Here is a 25,588-nt window from a genome sequence, read left to right as displayed (position 1 = left end):
TGGGGGCGGCCTACGTAACATCGTGAGGGAAGAACTAGCTTCAGCTGCGTGCGCGCAATGCCCAAGCCATCTAGCCCGCACCTCCACCACTTGAGAGACAACGGTTAGACCGGAGGTCTAATTTGGCATAATTTGCCAAATTATGCCAAATAAATGGCATAATTATGGCATAATGGAATAATTATGGCAAATAAATGGCATAATTATGACAAATTATGCCATAAATGGCATAATTTCTTCCTTTTCTCTCCCCTTTTTTGACAGTGGGAGGGTAAGTAGGGCAGCCGGATACCGAGTAGTGCAGTTTAGACACTGTGTACGAGCCCAAGCGATTTGTATACCGGTCTTCACCAGGCAATTATCGTCCCATATTCACCACTATATAGTGCATGCTTCAAAATTATGAAACATACAATGTATTCTGAAATTGGCACTTTCTTGTTTTCTAACAACTTTTTCATCCCAATCAGCATAGTTTTCGTCCAGGCCACTCTTGCGGATATTAACTTGCTCTTTTCCTTCCTGACGTTCACTCACACCTCGATTACAATATTCCTGTTGATGCCTTCTTTATTGATATCGAAAATGCATTTGATAAAGTTTCTCACCGTGCATCTATTGCTCCAGCTATATCATGTCTTAACTTAGACCCTTCCGAATTGATTCGTGAATTCCAAACTGACTGTCAGTGATTCGTCGTTGCTAATTCTTGCAGATACAGCCTCTGCGTATACTGTACTATAAGGCCGCGTGCGCGTGCTGCCAAAAATCGCATGCGCGTGTTTAGGACGAGGTCTAGCCAGATATAGGCCCCATAATCTTTCTAATTTATATTAACCAGCTGCCAATTATCGTAACTTCTAACATCAGAGTTTCTGCTAGTGATTGCTGATATAGTTTCTTTTTATATGAGTTCGATTTTGAAATAAAAGATGAATGAATGGACTAATGAAACAATAAACTCTTCCGCGCTGTCGCATGAGCACTGCTCTTACACACATACTTGCCCAACACATAGCCTGCGAAGGCCTTCAGCTGGAGGTGCGACGGCGATAGCTACGACGAAGGTTTGAATCACTGCGTTTGCGCTCTTGTGCTATTTTCGTTGAGCGAGGCGCTCAAACTTGCACGAGGTTAATTAATTGCGGCAAGTGACTTAGCATCGAAGCGTACGTGCCGACAAATTAGGGACTTCAGTGTGAGACGCAATATATAGCGCCGCCGTCATGCAGCTGTATCCACTGTGTGTATCCTGCCCCGGTATGAAAATATTGCATGTGCAGCTTACAAACATTCACATTTACATATGCGCGGAAATTGAGAACAACCATTTTATCGCAGCTCTAAGAGTATATGATACTGTTGAAAACTAATTTCAAGAACTCCTCAATGTTATGAAGAAATTTTGATTCCATGATTGCAAGACATACAAGGCCTGCCTGAAAAGCACCGGACCTTATTTCTTTTAGAGAAAACTACGGGGCGCAGGTTTATCACACTGTGCGACGTGGTACAAGGACGCACTGAGTGCTCTAACATCGCACGAAAAGTGCGCACCGCCGCTATTGACAAAGAATCACTAAAGAAAAAACAACAGACTTCATCGTTACGAAATAAATTTTATAACCACGTAGCAATTGTTCTGTTTCTCGAGTTTGCGATATTCCTGGTAAAATCGGGTTTCAACTGTAGGATATTTAGTTCTGACACGCATGGCACCCCCCCCCCCCCTTCACAAGCACGCACGCACACGCACGCACGCGCACTGTCAAAAGTACGCGCTACTTACGAATGCATAAAAATTTGTTTTAGAGTATGCTGCCCTTGTACTTGTTTATATATTTAATTTAGCATTGAAGTCCGGAGAATTTCCACGTGAAATGAAGCGTTCTCGCGTTTCCGTTCTGTATAAAGGTGGCGACAAAAACACGCTGGGAAACTATCGCCCAATACCGATTATACCAGTATTTGCTAAAGGTTTTGAGTAAATGTTACATTCCTGGTTATCAGTTTTTTTTCAATAAAACTGATATTATCAGTGCTGCCCAGTTTGGTTACCGGTAAGGCAGGTCTACGGAGTTAGCTTTGTTAAGGCTCATTAATTCATTTTAGAAAACATCGACAACAAGCTCTATACATTAGATTTGTTCATGAATTTCACTAGGGCTTTTGATTCCCTTGACCATAATACACTATTGCATACGCTATAAATGCATGGTGTTCGAGGCACCCCTCAGGCTTTAGTTAAATTATATTTAACAGATAAATCACAATGCGTATGTCTGGGAAACTATAGCTCATCTTCATTGCCGATTAGTAGAGGTGTCCCGCTGGGAAGCCTATTAGGTCCCCTTCTTTTTAACGCCTTTATAAATTACATTGCAAACATCGACAAAACAGTGCAATTTATAATATATGCTGATGATGCCGCAGTCTTGCTGTCTGGCGAAGATGCATATGAGTTGCCAGAAAGATGTAATCGATTATTGGGTAACATTATATCATGGTCACTATCAAATAAACTTAAAATTAACCCTGGGAAGACGAGGGTAATGATTTTCGCAGCTAGAAACAAGACATTCAACATAAAACAAGATATCATGTGCGCAGAACATAAAATCGACTTTGTTAATGAACACAAGATCCTTGGCGTAACATTTTCATCTCATCTATGTTGGGATTCATACATAAATAATTTATGTAGGAAACTGTTTAACTAGGGGAGTTTTATCGCGTTGCCGTGAAATTCTCCCAACACAAATAAAAGTTCGAATATATCACGCGCTATTTCACTCACACATAAACTACGGCAGTTTGGCTTGGATTACTACAACTCCGAGTAATATAAGTAGAATACTGCTTTTGTAGAAGAAAGCTGTCCGTAACATTGCCAACAGTGGTTTTTATCTCCGACATCCACATACTTTCGTGCTCACAGAATAATTAAAATCCAAGACGTGTACAAGTTTCGCATCCTGCGTTCATTTTACATCGGCTCTTCCGCATTGAAACACTTCATTCTGACTGTGGCATTTCTGCAGAGAAACAGTCATGATATCCATGCTCGTAGCGTGGGAGAGTGGCACGTAGCCCGTTTTCGTACCGACTATAAACGCCAGTCTTTGAAACATAATCTTCAATTTATTCTAAAGCAACATAAACCCACGGTAAATATGTTAGGTGAAATATTTCAGCACTACTAATTTATTTATTCATTCAATTATCTCTTAAAATGCGCTCTTCATTCGCAGGGGACTGTGTTCTACAAAACAGGTCACTCTGGTTTCTGATGCCTTATGTATTATTGTTATATTCTTGCTGATTCCTACTGATATTACTGATGTTCATGTTCTTAATTAACGCATAATGATATTCTACTATCTGTGTATATAACGTCTTTATTTTCGTGTATGATGCTGTTAAACCTCTGTTATTTATTTACCTGTCACATATCGCCACGTATGTATGGTCTCCTGGGCCCCATCCAGCTGTTTCCCTGCATATTTTAGCCCAGGAGTCCAGCCAGGACATTTTCTGGTAAATAAAGAGAATTGAATTGAAAAGATGGAGCACGGCCTTATATATAGGCTATCGTCAGCACTGCTCTTTTTTTCATAACGATGTCAGAGTGACGGACACGGAGAGATCAGTTGACAGAGAAAAGGGAAATCTGCTGGCGTGCGGGTGTTTGCTGGCGTTCAGTTGTCCAGCGCGGGGCTGATACGTGGACAGATGCCAGTCACCGAGTTGAGGAATAAAGCAGAAACGATGACGTTAAAAATGTGAAAGCACTCACTTTCGCGAATTCTCACTATCAGGCAATGCGTATATGCGCATATGTTCGAGGGTACGTAGATAAGAGTCGAAGTGTTCCTCGCCGTAATTCTGAGAGATAATGCGGGCGTTCGATCTGACCCCCAAGCGTGGATCGTGCATTGTATTTTTGCGATTAATGCTACTGGCGCAAAAACGCACTTTTGTGACATGCAACGTCGTACTTCCATGAGGTTCGTACTATACCGGAGTGGTTCAGCGAACACTAAAAAAATGTTTTAATTGCCTGGGGTAAATAGCACAATTCTAGTCCATGAGCTGGTCTAGCCGAATAGGCGGACATTACTTGCACAAAAAATTGAAATACATCATCGACTAAATAACAAAAGTTCACTTATTAAGTGTTGAACTAATTACCTGATGGCACATATTGCAATTTACAAATTCTAGCCGGAGAGTTCGCAAGGTGGATCCAGTGGACCGAATTCTCAGGACGACACCAGTTTCGAGATATTAATTTCCGAACTTTGCAGAGAAATGCATTGGTGTTACAGTTACATTCACACTTCAACGCATAAAACGACGTTTTCTTAAGAAAGTAAGTGGAACGACAGTGCATTTTTACCGCAAGCTTGACAGCTCATATCTTGTAAATGGTGTCATCCGCACAGCTATTTTCGCGTGGATATGCCTTGCAGTCTCACCCGCTAGAATTTGTAAATTGCAATATGTGCCATAGGATAATTACTTAAAAACGTAATTGGTTAATCTTTCAAACTAGTCGATTATAGATACATTTCAATTTATTGTGCAAGTAATGTCCGCCTCTTCGAGTGGACCAGCTAAATATATATATATATATATATATATATATATATATATATATATATATATATATATATATATATATATATATATATATATATATATATATATATATATATATACAGAGAGAGAGAGAGAGAGAGAGAGAGAATTGTGTTATCTGCCGCAGGCAAATAAAAATGTCATTAAAGTGTTCGCTGAAACACCCTGTGTATACATAGTACGAGTGATGCGATATACTGTACGTAGTAAGAGCGATAGGATAACGCACGACGTCCCGCTTCCTCATTCCAACAGGCTGACACATCAGTAAAACAAACTTGACGCATCACCTTTGTCCCACAACCGAGGGCACGTTGGGTACAACCGGCCAAGGTGGATCACACCTATGTAAATGCAAAGCGCTATATATGAGACGAACTTGGTGTAGTCGCAATGCAGAGTCGAGCTCTATACTACGTCATACCGAGTAGTACGCGCGAACTATGCTGTAACAGATATTATAATGCAATTCTTTTATATGTTGCGTGAATTCGTTGCGCAGTGTGAGGCAGTGGGGAGTGGGAATCTTAGCTGGCTAGGCCGGAACTGCCACCACTGCCAAATTACGTGCCGGCGCAACGGATGCCTTGCCAAGGGGGAGGACGCTGAAACATTCCACCTGCGCGGCACAAGCGCCGCGTTGAAGAGCCGCTCTGCGCAGGAGTAGGCGCGTCTACCTCAAATGTGCTCCATAGCGAATGTAAGCGCAGCTATCGCGGTTCTTTTCGAGTGCAGTGTTGTTGCGTCTTAGGTTAAAGTAGCTAAAAAATGCTCCTACATTATTAAATCACCCTTATTTGTTAGATTAGCCTTATCTATTAGAGCACTAGCTCTAATAGTCAAGTGATCTTATCATGACCTTTGTTTCTTAGCCTCGTTATTTGCGCTTTTTAAAACTCTGACAGATAATTGCTACTACTGTTTTTACACACAAGTTCACACGATTGATGACTGATGGGACTTAACGTCCCAAAACAACCCCTGGGCTACCAGAAACGCCGTAGTGCACGACTCCCAATTAATTTTTTTCGACCACCAGGGGTTCTTTACCATGCATTGACGATCGTTTTTACATGTCCGTTCCCGTCGGAATGTGGCCGCGGCAGCCACCAATCAATCCGGCGACCTCGTGCTAAGTCAACCTTGACGTTTTAACAGGAATGTCGATGCAACGTTAGCATGCTGCAGCGGCCGGCTCGTGCTATTTACACGAGCCAAGAATAAGCGCAGCGCAGGTCCACTGCATTGGTGCAAATAACTGATAGTATTATCTAAAATTGTGCTCGCGCATGCTGACCAACTAATGAAGTTGAGAATAGCAGCAATGCCTCGCAGATTTCGATGCTTTCACAAACTCGCTTTATATATATACGCAAGCCCCAGTGTTCTCCTTGTATAAATGACGTTTCAAATACGCCATCATTGGTTCCCCGGTGAACGTTTATTACGGCGATTCAGCGTTTATGGGTGCTAAATGTTTTAGAAGACGTTTCTGTGTTGCGTTGCGCTGCGGTCCCGCCGTGTGCCACCCTAGGTCAGTTATTAACAAAGGAATTCTTACGCTAGAACTATTAGCAAGATCAGATGCTAGTCAGTGGTGACGCTGGACACAGTGTTAGGCGTCGAGCCAGTGGCAAACGGCAGTTACGAAACGAAATGTTTGTGCATTCGGCCCTGAACATTTAGCGACCGCTCACTTAGTGAAATGGCGGTGATGATAAGCTCGTCAGCATGCGAGCAACATTCTTCAAGTACTACAGCGTTTGAAAATAAATGCTCGTATGCATCACATTAATACACCAACGTACACCAACGATAAAGACTGTTCGAATCATTGCAATATACATATAACCAATCGCAGAGTTATTTTAGCGGTACCATATAAAGTGTAAGGTGTGTGGCATATATTTACCCAAGTAACACTGAAAACTCAACGAAATCAGCACACTTTTCTTTCTGCAACTCAGCAACTTCCCAAGCTATCGGCTTATAAGCAGCTTCAACGAACTGTTCGAGGCAACAAAGGCGGGCAAGTATGCTTACTAACAGCGCAATGTAATGAAATTCTTAACCAGAAGTGCACTTGTGCTTTGAGCGAAACATTCATCGTGACCTTTTCTTATTCGTGAATTGAATAACCACCTACTGTGGCTATTCTGTTTAACTCTGTGTTTAACTTCTTGTCAATGATTCCCCCTATTGTCAAGTTTACAGAAATAAGCTACATGATGAACTAACTCTAATCCTTATTTATGTGAGTGTGACGACATAACTAGTAAATTTTTATAAAAAAAGAACTGCTGCATCTTTTTTTCATTATCTTAAAATATATCTTCGCACAGTCACTTCGACAGTCTTATTTTTCACATTGGTAGAATAGTTCATATTCATAAGTCAGAAGAACACGTAATTGCCTCCAAATCTAATTTACCTCGGTCAAATACAACATCCTAAAACATGATTTTTACCCACCTCATTACGTTTACTCAGACGGAAGCTTTTTTACTTCAGCATCATCATGGGTTTCGAAATAATTTTCCTCCAAGACTACCCTAGTTCTCTTCGCCAATGACCCGCCGTGGTTGCTCAGTGGCTATGGTGTTGGGCTGCTGAGCACGAGGTCGCGGGATCGAATCCCGGCCACGGCGGCCGCATTTCGATGGGGGCGAAATGCGAAAACACCCGTGTGCTTAGATTTAGGTGCACGTTAAAGAACCCCAGGTGGTCCAAATTTCCGGAGTCCTCCACTACGGCGTGCCTCATAATCAGAAAGTGGTTTTGGCACGTAAAACCCCAAATATTATTATTATTATTCTTCGCCAATGACCCATACCTATCCTGGACGATAGATTAACCACCGACCGTATTTTTTTTTCTGCTTTGACAAATGCTTTTGATAACGTTATCCACGCACTAGTACGTTTAAAACTATAAGTTTCTTAAATATTGACCCATATAAGTTGATTTATACTTCTCTTACAAACGGTACGCAATTCGTCTCTTCGAATGATCATAACTCATCTACGGTACTGCACAAGGGCAGTCAGGTGTCCCGCAAGGTTCCGTACATGAACGTTTACTATCCTTAATTTAAACTAATGATCTCTTTTCTGACAGTTCATCGAAAATTTGCGTATTCAAGGACGATTGTATGGTAGCGCAAAATAGATAATGACAACGACATTACCTACCAGATGACAAGAAAGCCGTTCTTAACTGGTGCAACACATATTAAACTGAAGTAAATGTGTCTAAATGCTGGTTCATGCGCGTGTCTGGAATTTCGTCAACATGTCCTAACTATTCTCCCCTAAAACACCGCTCTTTAATTCCGCTGTTTTAAAATACAAATAACTTGGCGGTCTCATTACCTTAACTTGGAGCGAACATATAGTGCCATTGCCGCGCAATTTGCCGCTCTAAGCAATTTGCGTGTATTCGCGGGCTTCTTTCACGCTCGGAAAAACACTTTTATGTAAGCACGTATTGAGCAACAGAAAGTTGTATCGGGAGTTCTTCATGTTGCTCTACAATTTTCTCATTGACAATTTCCATCTAATTGTAATATTTGGGATGTTTATTTATTAAGTGAGACTAGTTATGCAATTAGGCGGAATGCAAAAAATAATCTGAGTGTATCCAAGCGCTCCAAGCTACGACAGACAACTCTCTCTCTCTCTCTCTTATTAAAAGTTTTGCGGTTGGCCTAAGTGAAGAATAAAACGCACATACACGCTTATTTCGCCGTTATTTTGTTAGATTATGCGACACTGTGATGATGTTTGCCTAATTTATCGAACCATTAACACTTCTGATGATTGCGACGTGACATAGATCTCGTCCATCAGAGCTGTATTAAGTGACAAATGACACTTAACACTTCCAAATGTAAAGTTATTTTCATTAGCAGCACGAAATTAATACCTCTTTTTCCTACTCCTATATACCGCTCCAGTTTCTTCTGCGTCTGCATAAACTGCCAAAGGATACTGCACGGAACTGCGCGCACGACAAGCCTCGCCGTCGTCGCCCCGTGACCGGAACAACATCCGTCAGTGGTGCGTCGGTGCCGACCAGGCTTGGTCGCGTGCGGCGGGAAGAGGAGGCGGAAAGGTCTCTCCACTTCTCCAACACCGGCGCCGCTTCCGGAAGCGAAAAATACTCAGACTTCCGACTTTTCTTCTCGAAAGGAAATCGCTCGCGCGCATCTGAGTTTGTTTGTTGCAACCGACACCACAGGAAACAGTGCAAGAGCTACTGGGCATTGTATTTCGCCAGCTATCGCGCGTCTGCTACGCATTACGGGCGAAACTCTGTTGACAGCGACACATCTGTTGGCAGTCGGCGTCGCGAAACGCGAGCGCGATCCGCTGAGAAACTGGCCCAACTGCCTCACATTTCTGTCGCCGTTAAAATGTCCCGTACCTGCAGGTTCGGGCATTGCAAAGAAACAAGCTCGGTGCGCAGATTACACGGTCACAATGTCGTGTACAAAATATTACGCCCTTACGTACGGCACGAAAGCAACTGCAGATTAAACGAAAGCCCTCGCGTCCTTAATTTCACAGAAGCCAGTGTCTCTTCCAGCGTAGACGACGTTGCAGGTCTCGCCCAACGCGTCACATTTGATTTGTTGTTTCTTCCCCACTTGCCTTGCGTCAAATCTTTCCGAAAGAAAGAAATAAAGAAGGAAAGAAAAAGAAAGAAAGAAAGAAAGAAAGAAAGAAAGAAAGAAAGAAAGAAAGAAAGAAAGAAAGGAAGAAAGTCACACCTGTAGCACACAAATAGCCATGGCGAATACAGAGCGCACAAATCCGCCGCCTTCGACTCCAGTGTGGAAGAAGACAGGTGACGAATGCTGCTTGCGAACGGTGGTCGAGGCAACGGGAGAGAGCCTCAGTGCAGATAAGGTAGATCGCCTCCTCGCACCATCGTCTCCCAATGTTTCACTCTTCTGCCTCCACTATTACCAAAGCGCCTTGAAACTTTTCAGTGGCATAACGTGACGGTGCTTTGCAACTTCAAATGTATAACAACAAAAATGTATAATGACGGGCCCTTTAAAAGCTCAACTGAGCAACGGTATCTTTGGGTTAACGTTGGTGAGTGACAGGCGAGTAGCTCTTCGCCTGCGGAGATACCTTGTATAGCCCGCAGTTCGCATCGTGCTTCAGAAAGAGTGTTTTGACACCTGTTCTTATACAACGGAACTATCTATGCGTTTGTTTACCTATTATTTATTCGGGTTTATAACACTGCATGACATCACAAGGATGTTTGTCTGAAAACACGTCACTGGAACATTAAGCGCTATCAACTGAAAATAATGAAACAGAGGGTAACCGGTGCATAACAGTGCGTAAGACCAAAACAAAATCGGACTGGTGATGGAAGGAGGGAAGGGTTCTCAGGAAGTGCGCGTCGGTCACTAATAATTATGTTGCATCTGCTGATTTGCTGATTTGGCCTGTTCAAAACTGGACAAAACGTATGTCGCAAGTTAGCAAAAACTGGTGGAATGTACTCACGTACGTGACTGTCTGTTGGCTTATTTTGATTGATGCTTTCCCTTAAGGTTTGTGGGAATGATGAAAGTTTTCGGATGTTCGAACGTAGGCTGTATTTGCCTATTGAGATGGATTTACATCGATTTTGGTTCGTATTCGCCATACACCGATGCATTCTGCACGAATACCAATACCAACGGATTAAAAAGAAATTTTTTTTTCAAGTTTAGGTGTCGATCGGCTGATAGTTTTTTTTTTTTAAATTGGCGCCAGTATGCCCTTACGGCATAAACTAAATGAAATGGTAGACGCCTGTCTCCTAAATGAAGCTAGTCCATAAGAAGCCGGTGCAGATGCCCATGTGTCCAGCGCCTAAGACAGGTTGCCGATCAGGGAACCGCAGTGGTGGCCTAGTGGTAGAGCATCCGCTTCCTATGCGGGAGATACTGGGTTCAAATCCCGGTGCTGCCGAAAACCCACCGGTTTTTTCTGATGGTTGGAGATATCCCGAGGCCTTGTGCTCGGCTGGTTGCGCAGGTTCGCACCTCGCGAGGAGGCCTTATAGAAATCACATGCGGGGTCTCCGAGAGACGCTTGCCCAACCACAGACTGCTCTCGTGCAGGGCGTATACGCCGTGGCTGTGGGTTCCACACTAGAGCTCTCGGCGGGCACCTACCGGTAAAATGGCCACAAGCGTGATCCAGGCCAGGTGCTTGACCATTATGGGACATCAAGGCTGAGAAAGGTATGTTTATTCCCAGCTAACATATGCATTGGAAACCCACATGGGAAATGGGCGCCATGGCAGCGACCTAAACCTCATTTAAAACATTTTTTGCTGTGCTCACGAGGGTTTCGACGTCATATTAGGGGCAGGCGCCTTTTGTAAACGTATCACCCCTGAAGAAAGCCGAGCGCCAGGCCGAGATACGCTTCCTGCCACTTTTGACCGAAGGAGGGAATCGATCCCACGACCTCCCGAGGCGGGCGCTCTACCCCAGGCCATACAGGTGGCGGGTGCGACCCGTGCCGGTTGGTAGCTTTCAGTCTAAATTTCATGCTTATGAACTGCTAATTTGACTCGGCAATTGCTCCACATGAGATACCTTTCTTTCTTTAAGGAAACAGATTGGCGTGATGTGGCCGAGTTTCCAACGATCCGAAGCCATGCATAGAGAGAGAGAGAGAGAGAGAATGATAAATGAAAGGTAGGGAGGTTAACCAGGACTGAGCCCAATTGGCTACCCTACACTGGGGAAAGGGAAAGAGGGACGGTAGATGAAAAGAAGAGAAAGTCCACTGGAGATATCAGTCAAGCCATGCATAAATGCGAGCAATGTAGGCGTGAAGCATAAATGCGAGCAATGTAGGCGTGAAACATGCCTTAGAAATATCCAGGTGGGCACAGAAACACTAGCTACTGTACATACACACGAGGCAGTGCACGGCAAGCTGTCAAGTAACAAAACAATTTGAACACAAGGCTGCGGGATGGACTTAGTGCACTTGCGCCCGTGCATTTGAACTCCTCAGTCTTTCAAAGTGAACAGTATTTAGCGCTTATCTGGCCACACCGAGGCAGGCTGAGATACCTAAGTGCGTATAGCACAGTTGATGTTAGAGTATATGCTGTCGTATTATCACTGAGTTCGCATACAGGTCCTGGTGAGATAATGTTGTTAATGGCGCTGCCAATGAACTGCACGCTTCATCTCTTTATCTCTATAGGAGCGGAGGAGTGTTGACAAGCACACGTTTTCACTTATTCGCCTAAAGTTGAGCGGATTCTACTGCAGTTGGCTCGATCACGTGCGAAGGACTCATTTGAGCCCAATTATTGTTCGCCTTCCTGGAACGCGAACCATTTTGGCACGGTGCCTTCGGACCCTGGCGTTCTCGAGCAAAGCTGGGGTGTGATGGGTCGACGCTCCTGCAGTGTGGCCACACTTTCTGGAGCGAAGATGGATGTGTGGAGGGGATTGCACAACTGTGGGTATGGTGTGGTTATGACGTTAACAAGAATATTATTATGCGCAATGATGGTTAAGAAAAAAAAGAACATGATTACAGCCTGCACGCTCCTTCCCTTCTCAGTGCAGCAGATTAGCCAGGCGTGTAGCGTTACACTGAAATTCCCGTTCGCGTCTCTCACGACAGTGAAAGGAATCACAAATGCTTCCACGTTGTCAAATTTGGCGCCTAAGTCTTTACTTGTGCGTGAGTGGGCTCACAGTGATGAGCCTTCACGCTTCACGTTGATGTACTTGAAACATGTCGAGTCTCTAGAATGCTTTATCCTCGTGTGCCAGCAGTTCCGAAAGAAACATTTTCTTTGAATTACTCCCTCGCGCGAGGGATACTTTTTAGTCATTCTGCTCTTGGTAATTTTAATTGGATGCTATGTTGGATAAAGTACATTTATTTTACACACACATTTTTGTTCTTCTTTTGCAACTGACGGCGTCATGTAGCGGTTTGGGCGACAGTTCGTGTTGCTGTAAACCTTCAGTGCGGACGAGACACAGACCAGTTCCATCTATGTTTATTTCCTTCTTCGTGCGTGTTGCGTTCACACTAATGCTTACAAAGACCGCACTGTTTTACGTGGACACTGACGTGTTAAATGACCCTTTTAGAACGTTATTAATGTATTTCTCTCTTGCTGCCCCGCCATGAACGGACTTTTTCGTTTTTCCACTGCATTGTTTCTTTTCTTTTTGTATTATTGCTCTTAGTTGCTTTATGTTTCGACCAGGGGCAAGGACCCCAAGAGAGAGAGAGAGAGTGAGTGCTTAGAGGTGCCGGGATACGGACATGCAGAGAAGCCCAGAGAATACGAACCGTCAACTACAGACAATGAGTTACGCAGACCAGCTTTATGCAGCTTCTTTACGAAGAAAGCTTGCGTGCATTTAAGTAACTCTAATGTGCCCTGTGGCAGTCGGTCCAATAAAAAAAAAAGACAGAAAAAATAGACTAATTGTTTCTGTATAAGGTGTCCCAGCTAACGTTAGATAAGCTGCTCAAAGGAAAAAAAAAAGATTTAGAGAACACGGTGCACGATACGCTGATAAGAACTACAGTGTTTGGTCGTCGGTGGTCTGATAACCAAGCACCGTAGGTCTTATAATCGTCCCTTGCATCGCGTTTTTTTAATACACTTTTTTCTTTAAACAGCTTGGCTACCGTGAACTGGGACACCGGGTATAGCTGCCTAAATATGTTGGGCGAAAATAGAGTTAGTGATTACAAGACGTACTTTGAATAATCTCCCTTTCACGGATACCAGTCATTTCAGGCACACAACAACGACAGCGAAAAACCAAAAGCAAAGAAGATTTTTTTGATTCGTTGCTATCCTCCGGAAGTCCACTCCGATAATTCATTCTGTTTTTCCCGCGTGATTGTTGGCAAATCCCCTATAGTGGCTATGCGACGCTTTCTTTAAAGTCATCATCAACATTATCATTATTACTATCGTGATGAATACCTGAAAGTTCAATCTTTTTTTTTTTTTAACCTTTTCAGACTTCATATTCGGCTAACTGGCAGCGCGAGGAGTGTGAAGCCGAAAATGACGGCGGTTTTCGTAACGTTCCGCGTTTTGCTGCAGCCGTCGATGAGTGAACAGAGGCTGGCGATGCAGTGGCTTCGGTCATTGATCTTCCTGCGCAGGGCAGGTTGTTTTCTTCGTCCGGGCGCTAGACTGCGGTTCAGAAGGGGCAGGGAAAAAAAAAAGAGCAATAACTTGGGGTTCACCGGTATGGCGCTTCCATTGTTACTCGTCGTGAGAAGCAGCCATCACGTGGTGATGGAAGCGCGAGCCGAACCCCGGCCCGCTCGCCCTCTTCTGGGAAGGGCACGGGGTGCGGCGCGCACTCCGAGGAACTCGGGGGCGCCACCGGTGCTGGGACGACGACGCCATATGGCGAGACAGGCGCGCCCCTCTTGACTGTCCCGCCTCGCGCAGCGGTCGCGCTCGGCGACCAATGGACGGCCGCGCGTTCACGACGCCGAGCGCGTCACCGAGGCTGCACGTGACGCCGAAATGCGTCGTCGTCCCCCGAGCGGCGTGAGTGCGCGCGTTCTTCGTCTCGCGCCGAACCGTCCCGTCGCTCTTCCTTTCTTTTTTTCTTTTCTTTACCAGCTCTTTATCTCTCGCCCTGCTTCGCCGCTCTTGAAAAAGAGACCACGCGTCGGCGGCCGGCGCATAGCAGCCCGCCGCGAGCCTGCGTTGAGCGCGCGCCTCGTCGAGGCAGGCCGTGGTCCGCGACTCCCGAGTGTCGGTCGGCCCGCATCCCTCGTCGCTGATCGGACTGAGCTCGTGCTGGGCTGTCTAGCGTGTGCAGCCGCTGCACCCGATCTGCGGGAAGCTAGCTTGTATGAAAGGATTTCCATCGTTTTGTTTTTTTCTTTTTCCGTTCTGATTTTCCCGAGAGTTTCCGCTCGCATCTAAAGTAGTTTTCGTCCCGTCACAGCACCAGTACGATGGCGAAGGCAGCGAAAGTTGCATTGTTTTCGATTCTGTGCACCTTCTTCAGCGCTGGAAACACCGACGGTGCCACCATCCTCGAAAGGCGGCGGAACAGAATATTCACCACAAAAAAACATCCACTTATACTCGGTATGTGCTAACCTTTTCTTTCAGTATACGCAGATATATATATTTTCTTGGCATTGAACAAAGTGTTGCTAAGGGAGATGCTGCACGATATACTCAACGAGTGGTTGAGATATGTTTGGTGCCTCCCCCCCCCCCCCCTTTCACCAATTTGCTTCTCGCAATGATTACTCGGCCTGTATAGTAGGGCATCGCATGTGGATTAGTTTCTGTTTTGACTGGGTAAATGCTAAATATACGATCATAAGTGGAACCGTTGGTCTTAAAAATTGGATGAGTGTTCCGTTAAACTACCATTTGTACTTTAAGATGCAAGTAGCTCTGCGGTGCGTCAGGTGATGCGGAAGTTGTGGAAAGTGTGACCGTTTAAGCGACTTCCGCATAGCGGGTGAAATCAATTACGTGGTGCTGACACTCTTTGACGAACACGATTGGGTGCCTTCGATAAGCACAGTCCATTCATTTGGTATCATCGCATCCTTTCTGTTGTTAATGACGGTGATCGCTTACTGTGTACTGTATAAAGAGGTGTACCACTCCATATGACGTCTAGCTGACACGCACTTTTCCTATTGGATTAGGGGTGGGGGCATTAACGATAATACACGATAAATGCTATCATCGGATGAATAGGGGGATCTACGACGTCACTCTTCTCGCTTCAGACGCGGACAATAGGGGAATTGTAGTGCATTAACAACTAGTCTGTGTGCATTTTTGCGTCTGTTTCAATTATTACTTTTTCTTCCTTAGAGAGGAAGTGTTGTGTTTGCGTGTCTCTATGTGTGTGTTGCAGTAAACTCAATGCTGTTTCCTCGCTCTGAAGAGCGTGACTCACTCAGTCTCCGCGTTTTATTCCGGAAAAAGAAAAAAAAAAAAGGAAAGAAAGACAACATTTCGACGAGTGTTTGTCCAACCAGGAAAACACTTTAACAGTAACAGGGGACGAGTATAATGCATCTCCACAGTTTACAGTCAAGACGAGTTAAATCCAATAATTATTGAGGTCTATAAACAAAGGTTTCAGAAGGGGTGGTTGCTACACTGAACATACCCTCCATTTGATAAAAATAAATCAGTAGGGGTGTTCGAATAGCGAAATTTTTGAATCGAATGAAATACAAATATTTGACAAAGACGACCTTCCAATATCGAATCGAATAGCGAATATTTCCAATTCATAAACCAAGTGAAATAGATTGGTTCCATGAAGTTCGTTGGGTAAAAAGAAGAAAAAGAAAGAATAAGGAGGACTGCTTTACGTTATTTGATAAACGCAACGCCGTTAAACAATGTCAAGTCAATTGAAAATCTATTAAATAAAAAAAAGAAAGAGCAACAACTGAAGGTCCATTATACAAAGTGTTTCAGTGAATACTTTCAAACATTTTTTAAGATTGTGGCAGAAAGCCCAATTCTAGTCCATGAGTTAGTCTACTCGAAGAGGCGGACATTACTTGCACAAAAAAATTGGAACGCATGATTGATTAATTAACAAAAACGCACTAATTAAGTTTTTAGTTACCTTATGACATATATCGCAATTTACAAATTCTAGCAGGTGAGACTGGAAAGCAAGTCCACTTGAAAAGAATTGTGTGGATGACACCATTTACGAGATATGCGCCGTCAAACTTCTGGTAAAAATGCACTGTCGTTCCACTTAATTTCTTAACAAAACGTCGTTTGTGCATTGAAGCACAAAAGTAACTGGAACGCCAGTGCATTTCTCCGCAAAGTTCGGGAATTGATATCACGAAACTAGTGTCATCGTAAGAATGCGTCCCAAGTAGACCGCCTTGCGAACTCCCCGGCTAGAATTTGCAAATTGCAATATGTGCCATAAGTTAATTAGTTTAAAATTAATTAATGTTTCTTTTTGTTAATTAGACGATTATGGTTTCCGATTTGTTTTGTAAGTAGTGTCCGAATCTTCGAGTAGACGAGCCAATGAACTAGAATTGCGCTATCTGCCACAGGGAATTTTAAAAATAATTTGAAAGCGTTCGCTGAAACACGCGGTATATATATGGTGCACTTGTGGCAGTGATAGTAATGAAACAAAGGAAGAGCACGCCAGCAGATGAACGTAGTAGAGCTGTGTTTGTTTAAGGAGCAAAGGGTAATATCTACAGCCGCACACATCGTTCGAAAGGATCCAAGCAACGATCAGTTGGGCGAATAATAAATTGCTTTGACTGAATCGAGATAAATTCGCAGATTGCCAAAGGCGAGTCGTGCTTATTTAGCGACTGGAAGCAACTATGCAGACGTGATGACCTGCATGTGTTCGCTCAGGACGGATACTTCTGCGCAACAAACGCGGTCCTCCGACAGTGGTGTCATTCATACGGAACAATCTCCACTTACATTGGTCCTGCTGCCTGTAGACCGCAACGACTGTTGTTACTCGGTATAGTAGTCGAAAAGATTCGATTATTCTGACATTTTAGACTATTGAATTCTCCAACCGAATACGAATCGGATAGCAAAGACTATTAGATTCGTATTCAAGAGAGAGAGAGAGAGAGAGAGAGAGAGAGAGAGAGAGAGAGAGAGAGAGAGGGTAAATGAGATGCTAAAGGCAGGGAAGTTTACTGGAAGAGAAATTTCTGGTTTGCATGCTCCTGTTCACGCTCCTATTTAAGGATATTCGCACATCCACCCCAGCTTCACAACCAAGTCATAGCGGTTGGCAAATACTCTACTGGTTTGTGCGTTTCTTCCGTGCTAATTATTGGCTAAAGAGACCGGTACACTGCATTACGATTTGTTTAAACTCACAAGAAAATAAATGCGTTCATATATTTAATATGTCCAAGAAAGAATGGAAAAGGAATTTATTTAAAACTATTGGTCCGTAGTTACCTTTGCAGCTTATCCCGTCATACTTCTACAACTTCTTCACACCGGAGCGCCATAAACATAGCTGCTCATGTTTGCAACATACTACTTCGTACGCGGTTGCTTGTTTTGCATTACGGAGCCGTTTTGTAATTGAACTTGGAGCAGGTGGCCACTTTTAATATGTCCGTTTATGCACTGTTTTCGTTTGTACTTTTACCCCCCGCGGTGGCTTAGCGGCTATAGGTGTTGCGCTGCTAAGAACGATGTCGCGGGATCAAATCCCGGCCGCGGTAGCCGCCTTCCGATGGGGGCGAAATGCAATAACGCCCGTGTACTTTAGGTGCACGCTCCTGGTGGTCAAAAGCAACCGGGAGCCCCCCCACTACGGCGTGCCTCATAATAAAATCGTGGTTTTGGCACGTGAGACCTCGTAATTAAATTTTTTTTTGAAAACGGAGTTACACAATTGGCCACACGAGTAATGGTTCTTCCGTGCTTGATGTGCTGAATAACCTTGGCGGATCGAGAAACATGTGTTGTTAACCTGTGAAGCTGCCGACAGTACCCCAGTTTTCTTTTATCTAAAGCTTAAAAAATTGAGCGATGAATGGTCGAGTTTAGGCTGGCTGAAATCATCCTATATTGTACGCGTGTCCAATCCCAGGGTTGTTCAGCTGTCCAGGAAGTTTAATAATGACAAGCCACGACGAAGCTTCGTCAAGAGTAACTCAATTTAAGTTAAATATAGCTCCCCCATGCGCCGAGAGACTGCATTTTGGCTGTACGGGCTTCCCGTTTTGCGACGGCCCATGCACCCGAGCCGGGCGTGCGTAAAGTGGACTGCCCCGTATAGTTGAGCTGTTTGAACTCTGAGGCGAGGCACCCTTGCACCGTCCGCGACAAGCGGTGGTTTAGGAGGCACCGGGCTTGGCGAATCGTCCTTCGTGAAGGAGCACGGCTCAGAGCCGTCTAATCTTTGGAAAATTGACTGCATTAGGAAAAAAAAAAAAGTCAGAGGGGCGAAATGCGGTGGCAGTAAGAGATCACGAAATATGAGCGGGTAAGCACTCGCTGTGGCCTGTGGGTCGATTTGTGCCCAAATATTTGTCCTACTCTGAAAGCAGCCGTGGTGCATGGTGGGGCGTCCGCGACCAACTAAACAGGTCCTAGTGTTTACGTAGTTGGTACAAGATCCAAGGAATCGATTACGCTATAGCTATACCATACGGAACCAGAGTGAGAAAGCGAAATGCGGTAAGCGCGCATAAGTTAACCACGTGAAATGAAAGCGGACGGAACACACACACCACAGCTCACACTCATACAGGTGCACTATTGCTTGGTGCGTGCGCGAATTTCATAAGGGCCAGGCCTCTGGCCGTCAATGGAAGGAGAGTGACATGGGATAGGGCTGACAGAGGTGCGAAGCAGCGGCGCTGCAGGGGCGTTTCCACCTATCGCGATTTCAGCTGCGGCGGCCGCATCTCGATGGAGGTGTAGTGTACGAATGCTCATGTAATGCGATTTCGGGGTGAAAAAATACCAAGGGGGTCAAAACTATTCAGGAGTTCGCAAAAGCAATGCTCTTGTGCGTAGCTCGTCTGGGTTGTGCCACTATAAAGTGTCTTATGTTAAGCTGCACCAACATTTTAAGAAGTCGCTTGTAGAAGGTAACACCATTCTAACTCACGAACTGAATTGCTCGGCGAGGCGAGCGTTCCTTCTACGAAAAAAATTGAAATGCTTAATTGAATAATGAACACAATTGCATTCATTAGCTATTTAATTAATTACTTTGCGGCACATATTGAAATTTACGAATTGTAGCCGGTGAGTTGGCAACGCTATTCACTTGGAACGAATTGTCAGGATGGCAACAGTTTCGAGACAATAATATTAAAAATGTCCGATGAAATACACTGGCGTTCCGGTTACTTTCCTGCTTCAATGCATGTGACAGCGTTTTCATAAAAAAAGTAAGTGGAACAACGGCGCACTTTTACCGCAAGTTTGGCGGCGCATATCTCGAAATAGGGGCCATGCCCAGCATTCGTTCCAGGTCGATATGCCTTGCAAACTCACTAGCTTCAATTCGTAGATTACAATATGTGCTGTCAATCAACCCTTCTGCGGCTGGTCAGTTTCTGACCATTTGTGGCCAAATTGGGACATTGATAAAGGCACATATGGATACGTCCCCAATAAATATTTATTTTCTGTCTAAATGTGCACACCACATCCAGAATAAGCTTAATCAAGGAAAGAAAATAAATATTTTACGGAAACTTTTTCAGTGGTAAAGGAGAAATTCCAGACAGAAAACTGGAAGTGGGCTTCATCGTATCCCACCAAAGGCTTCGTCTTGGGATTTGTACAGACAGCTCTCGTCATATGTGAACCGTGGGTGTACATTTCATGTGCTCTACATCGCGTGTGTGACACTACTGCATCCGGAGATCTTGCGTCGGCCTGTCTCCCCTGGGCGTGCTTTCTAAAGAAAGCGAGTCGCGTGCCAAGCTACTTCTTCCTTATCCTGAGTTACAGCACTAAACCCAACAGAGGGTGACAAGCGGCAATGTTTGTCAATAAAATCATAATTAGTAAAGAACATAATTAGTGATATCTTGTTAATTAGTCGATTACGCATATGATTTCTCGTGGAAGCAATCTTCGCCTCAACGAGTCATTTACTTCAAGGGTTAGAACTGTGCTACCTGCCTCAGGCGATAAAAAAAAAAGAAATTGGCGCAGTTAAAATAAAACACCCTATATATACCGTGACATAGTTCCTAGCGCGAACAAGACTAGCAGAAAAAAAGGTGTGACAGGACATAGCGCTAGACATAAACTGGCAAATTTTATTCATATAACATCTAAAGAAGCTACCATATGCTAAAAAAAAAAAAAACGTGCGCAGACAGACGCGTAAACGAATGTGCCAAAAATGAGAAAACCAAATAGGCTAAGTACGCGGAAAGCGTGAACAACGATCCAATACAAATCATTGATGACAAGGTTCTTCTCATGGTACAACACTTCTTTATCTGTGAGAGCCAGAGATGGTGCGCTTACGCATTCATCAGACTAGTTTAAAATGCAAGACGCCTCAAATATTTCGCTCTGGCGAACCGTCGGAGGACATGCGTGCTATGGAAACAAGGGGAGCAATTACATCTTCGGCAGTGATCAGCCAAGCGGTCAGCGGCTGCTATAGAGCGCTTATAGCGTTACGGTGCTCCTTAAGTCGATTGTTCAGGCATCTGCCTGTTTGTCCTACATAGCCTTTTCCACAAGAAAGTGGAATCTTGTATACCACGCCCACATTGCAGTTTACAAAACGGATGGCGGGCATCTTAGTGCAGGCATCTTTCATCCCGCCGTTGTTTACCAACCGGCACATTCTTGCGAACTATTGTGGCGCTGGAAAAACATCAACACATGTTTGCCACCTTTTTTAGGCGGTGGGACATTCCGTGTACGTATGGCACAGCCACAGGGCGCCCAATAGAAAGCGCATTGTCCTGGTGGGCGCTCTGTCTTGTCCCATCTTTTTTTCTGGTAGTCTCATTAGCGCAAGTAACTATTTCACAGCAGTTACCTCATCACCAATTAGCTTAACTCTCTTAGTTAATTACCCTGTGTATAAATTGCATTGATGTTCGAGTTTTCTTTTTTTAAAGACTGCACACGCTGGTGTCCGGCGTGTGCATGGAAGACAGCGTGAGCCGCGGCCTCAGAAGAGCCGCTTCTGTTATGCAGCCAGCACGCCACACTTATCTCGTGCTGAGATGGCCCGTTATTTTGGTCGTGCACAGTCTGCTTGCTGAGTGGGCGGGAAGAGCTGCTTCCAAAACACTCCACGGGGAAGGCGCAGCTCAATGGATGTGCGCCGCCCAGCACCAAACGCAAGCGCTTTGGTATCGCGAGAATGTATTGTGGCGATTCATATGCAGAAAAAAATAAAAGCGAAGCAGAAGCAAAAAAGCACATCTTTTTTGTTGATCAAGTACGGACGTGTACTTTCTCGCTATTCAGGCTATCATGAGCGACCTAGATGTAAGGAGGCAGTACTTTATCGTGAGCGACAGCGAAAGCTATTGTTGTAGATATGGGCCCATGTGATAAAACATACCACAAAAGATGAACGGCAAACTTAACTATCGTCCAGATATTGGTATTGACGAAAAAAAAAAAAACGTTGACAAGATGAACTGTTTTTATCTCGCTATTTTTTTCGTGCTTGAAGTAAAAAAAAAACACATACAAGACAGTATCAAAGTTAACCGATGTACGCGCACTGGCGTTGGTACCACTTTTTCAGTATATTACACATCATTTTGTCCAAGTTCTGTAACGTTTTAGATATCGAGTTTGTTCCGCTTGAGCAGTAGGTTCGACAACTATAGACTGCCGCGGAACATATGAAGGATTCGACCTTTTACGCATAAAGACCGACCGAAAGGCAGTCCCGTTAAGGTTCTCATTCACCGGTATTCAGCAAAAGTACGCTTCGGAATACAAGTCAGTCGCATTTCCTCGTCTCTTCATGCACGTTTGGGCCGGTATGTCGATATAAATTTACCCTTGATTTCAGAGTGCAAAAGTGCACGTGACCTATGAAGTCAGTAAAACTATGCAGATTCGTCAATACTTTCAGCTGATGGCGTCATAATGAGTACACCGTCCTATGGAGGTTCGCTTGAACCTGCTACATCGACGGGGTGCAATAGGTGAGTCAGCATCACAAGCTAGGAAATGACGTAGGTGATAAAAGTAAGGCCAGTTTCTTATCTGCTAAAGCGACGTATTCTTTGTGTGTGTGCGGGTGTGTGCGCGCTTGCGGGGGTGTTGAGGCCACTGTAGGACACTTTCGAAACAGAAACTAACGATATGCAACAGAAAGATGACAATGGCTTATCCGGAGGGCATCCGCTATGTGCGCCGGTGGAGTGACGCAAATAGCGAAGTGGCTGCCACGACCAAGTGAAACTCGAACACAAACAGGATGTTTCAATTACAGGAATCATATTGTTACGTCCAAGCGCGTCAAAGGGACGCGGGGATCAAGAAGAGAGGGGAAGAGGAGAACGGAGTCTGTGCAGCGGCCATTCCTGTTGTTCGTAGCCTGCCGTTCCTGCTCTCGCACGCCTCAATAAACCCCTTTTCCCCGTGCTTGTAACAAATTGGTGGACGGTGCGGGGTACACCTCGTAACCACGGAGCCTACGCTGCTACAACTTCGCCGAAGCCGTCGACTTGCCGGACTTCCGCCACCCTCACCTGACATGCCTGAATACGCCTGCCAGACTCCCGAAGGATCTGACGCGGCTTCTAGGCCAGCACCTGGTGTTCCGTGGCAATACTACCGCGTGCCACTCACTTTCGGAGGAAAAGCCGGAGAAGACGTCGACGAGTGGCTCACGAACTACCGAAGGGTGAGCCGGTCTAACGGTTGGAACTCGACCGCACAGTTGTCCAATGTTGTATTTTCCCTTACCGACACTGCGCTCGTCTGGTACGAGAATCACGAAGACACGCTCACTTCGTGGGAGCTTTTCGTCGAGGAGCTCAGAGCGTGTTTTGGAGATTCTAGCGCAAAAAAGAAACGCGCTGAACAGACGCTTTCGCAACGAGCTCAGATTCCCGGCGAGACCTGTACGACTTATATAGAAGAAGTGCTGAAACTTTGTAAAATAGTCAACTCTCAAATGTCTCAAGATGACAAAGTTGGACATTTGTTGAAAGGAATAGCCGAAGACGTCTACAATTTTTTGATCGGCAAGGAAAGCTTGGATTCCGTGTCTGACGTCATTCGCCACTGCCGAACCTTTGAGACGCTGAAGATGCGACGGATAATACCGAAGTTTGGTCGCCTGGCTAATGTCACGACGGTGGCGAGTGTAGACCCAAGCTCGTGTGTTGACCTTCCATCCACTATACGGCAGATTGTTCGCGAAGAGTTGCTCCATCAGGAAGAGATGTACCGTTGCACACCCGGCATCCCTGGCGCGTACTCACCACACGAGATGAGAAACACGGCCGTTTCGACGACATGGCAACCCACGGTGAACTCAGCGACCATCGAGTATAGGTCTACCCCACAAACGAGAGGGACCATGAGCTATCAAGGTCATGACTACGACCAACGCCCACGCCGCACACACGCCTCCCAGCGGCCGATGCCTAGCCATGATGAATGTCACCCACCTACTGTCTATGCAGTCGACAGCAACATGCGCGACTACATGGAAGAACATCGCAATTTGAGGCATCTGCCGGTATGTTTCCAATGCGGTGTCGCGGGCCACATAGCGAGGTTCTGCAATCGTCGCCCAACGACGTGGAATGGTCGATCCAGATCTTCAACAAGGCCCACACCTCCTACGAGGACAACTCAACAGCCGTACACCACCTCTTGGTCAGCTGGCGTCCCTTCTGGCAACGATTACTGGCAGAGAAGCTTCCGGAGCCGCTCGCCCGCATCTGACAGGAGTTTGACGCCACCGCCGACTTCTCGTGCACCGCGTTTACGTCAATCTCCATCGCCAGTGCGCCGCTCAGCCTCGCCTTCACAACCGGAAAACTAGCTAGGGCGGCCGATGGGGGTGAGGTCGCTCGACACGTGCTATCGACAGAAATGCCCCCTGCAGTTGCTATGATTAAGAACAAAGTGCATGTACTTGTTGATGGTGTTGCTACAATGGCTTTAGTGGATACCGGAGCAACTGTATCCGTAATGAGTCTCGGTTTTAAAGGTCGGTTGGGGCGTAAAGTTGTATTTCGGTGGGACCAGGCTGCAACGTTTTGTGGAGTGAGCGGCGAGTCGTTGCGTCCTGTTTGTGTGTGCACTGCTGACGTATCCTTGGCTGGTGGAGTTTTCGCGACGGAATTTGTAGTTATTCCCCGATCGACGCACGAAGTGATTTTGGGCATCGACTTTTTGCGACAGTGTGGTGCGACCGTCGACTGTCGCACGGGGGAAGTTTGCGTCGATGGCCATGTTTCGTCCGGGCTCTTAGAGGAGACTTGCAGTCAAGGTGAACTTTGTGTATCTGCAGATACTGTTGTGCCTGCGTCCACCTCTGTGTGCGTGCCGGTTGTGTGTCGCGGTGAAGTGCCAGACAGTTTCGATGCCTCCGTAGAGCCAATGCATCTAAATTGTATGAAGAAGAACATTTTTGTCCCTCATTGTGTGGTATCCATCGGCAACGGGCGTGCTGGCTTGTGGACGGCCATCTGCTCGGCAGAACCCGTCCTGCTTCCAGACGGCCTGAAACTCGCCTACTTTACAGAATACTCGTCCTCGTCCGTAGCCGTACTAACAGATCCGCCGTGTGAACCTGCTGACCTTCGCCACGTCTCAGATAAAAAGCTTCTGTCTATGATAAACAAGTCACTCAGCACGAGGGAGCGCCATACCTTGGTGGATACGCTTTCTAAACATCTGTCAGTGTTTGACTTTGCGCAGCCGGACAAAGCGTTCTCGATTCCCGAGTCACGAACACGCCATACTATAGATACGGGATCTGCGCGCCCGATCAGGCAAAAGCCTTATCGCGTGTCGCCTAACGAACGGAAGATAATCGGGGAACAAGTGAGTGACATGATGAAAAATGGAATAATACAAGAGTCCTCGAGTCCTTGGGCAGCTCCGGTCATACTTGTCAGGAAGAAAGACGGTAACTGGAGATTTTGCGTAGATTATCGAAGATTAAACGCCGTGACTAAGAAGGATGTCTACCCCCTGCCCCGGATTGATGATGCAATTGATTGCCTGCATTCGGCCTCTTATTTTTCTTCAGTGGACCTGCGCTCAGGATATTGGCAAATCCCTATACACCCGGCAGACAATGAGAAAACAGCCTTCATAACCCCGGATGGATTATTCGAATTTAATGTGATGCCATTTGGGTTGTGCAACGCTCCAGCAACCTTTGAAAGGTTCATGGACACCATTCTGCGTGGGTTAAAG

The 25,588-nt window shown here is 45.4% G+C and overlaps 1 protein-coding gene across 1 annotated transcript in view; it reads left to right on the top strand.

The window, feature by feature from the left end:
- Positions 1-14,133: 14,133 nt before the first annotated feature.
- Positions 14,134-25,588, top strand: part of LOC139050887 (lysosomal phospholipase A and acyltransferase-like) — a 47,595-nt gene continuing 36,140 nt past the window's right edge. Inside the window, exon 1 of the mRNA XM_070527697.1 lies at positions 14,134-14,773. Within this exon, the coding sequence (XP_070383798.1) occupies positions 14,638-14,773 (136 nt within the window). The 5' untranslated portion in view covers positions 14,134-14,637. The remainder of the gene's footprint in view (positions 14,774-25,588) is intronic.

The sequence above is a fragment of the Dermacentor albipictus genome, chromosome 1 (assembly GCF_038994185.2).
Source record: "Dermacentor albipictus isolate Rhodes 1998 colony chromosome 1, USDA_Dalb.pri_finalv2, whole genome shotgun sequence".
NCBI lineage: Eukaryota > Metazoa > Arthropoda > Arachnida > Ixodida > Ixodidae > Dermacentor > Dermacentor albipictus.
This window is presented reverse-complemented; position numbering and strand designations above follow the sequence as displayed.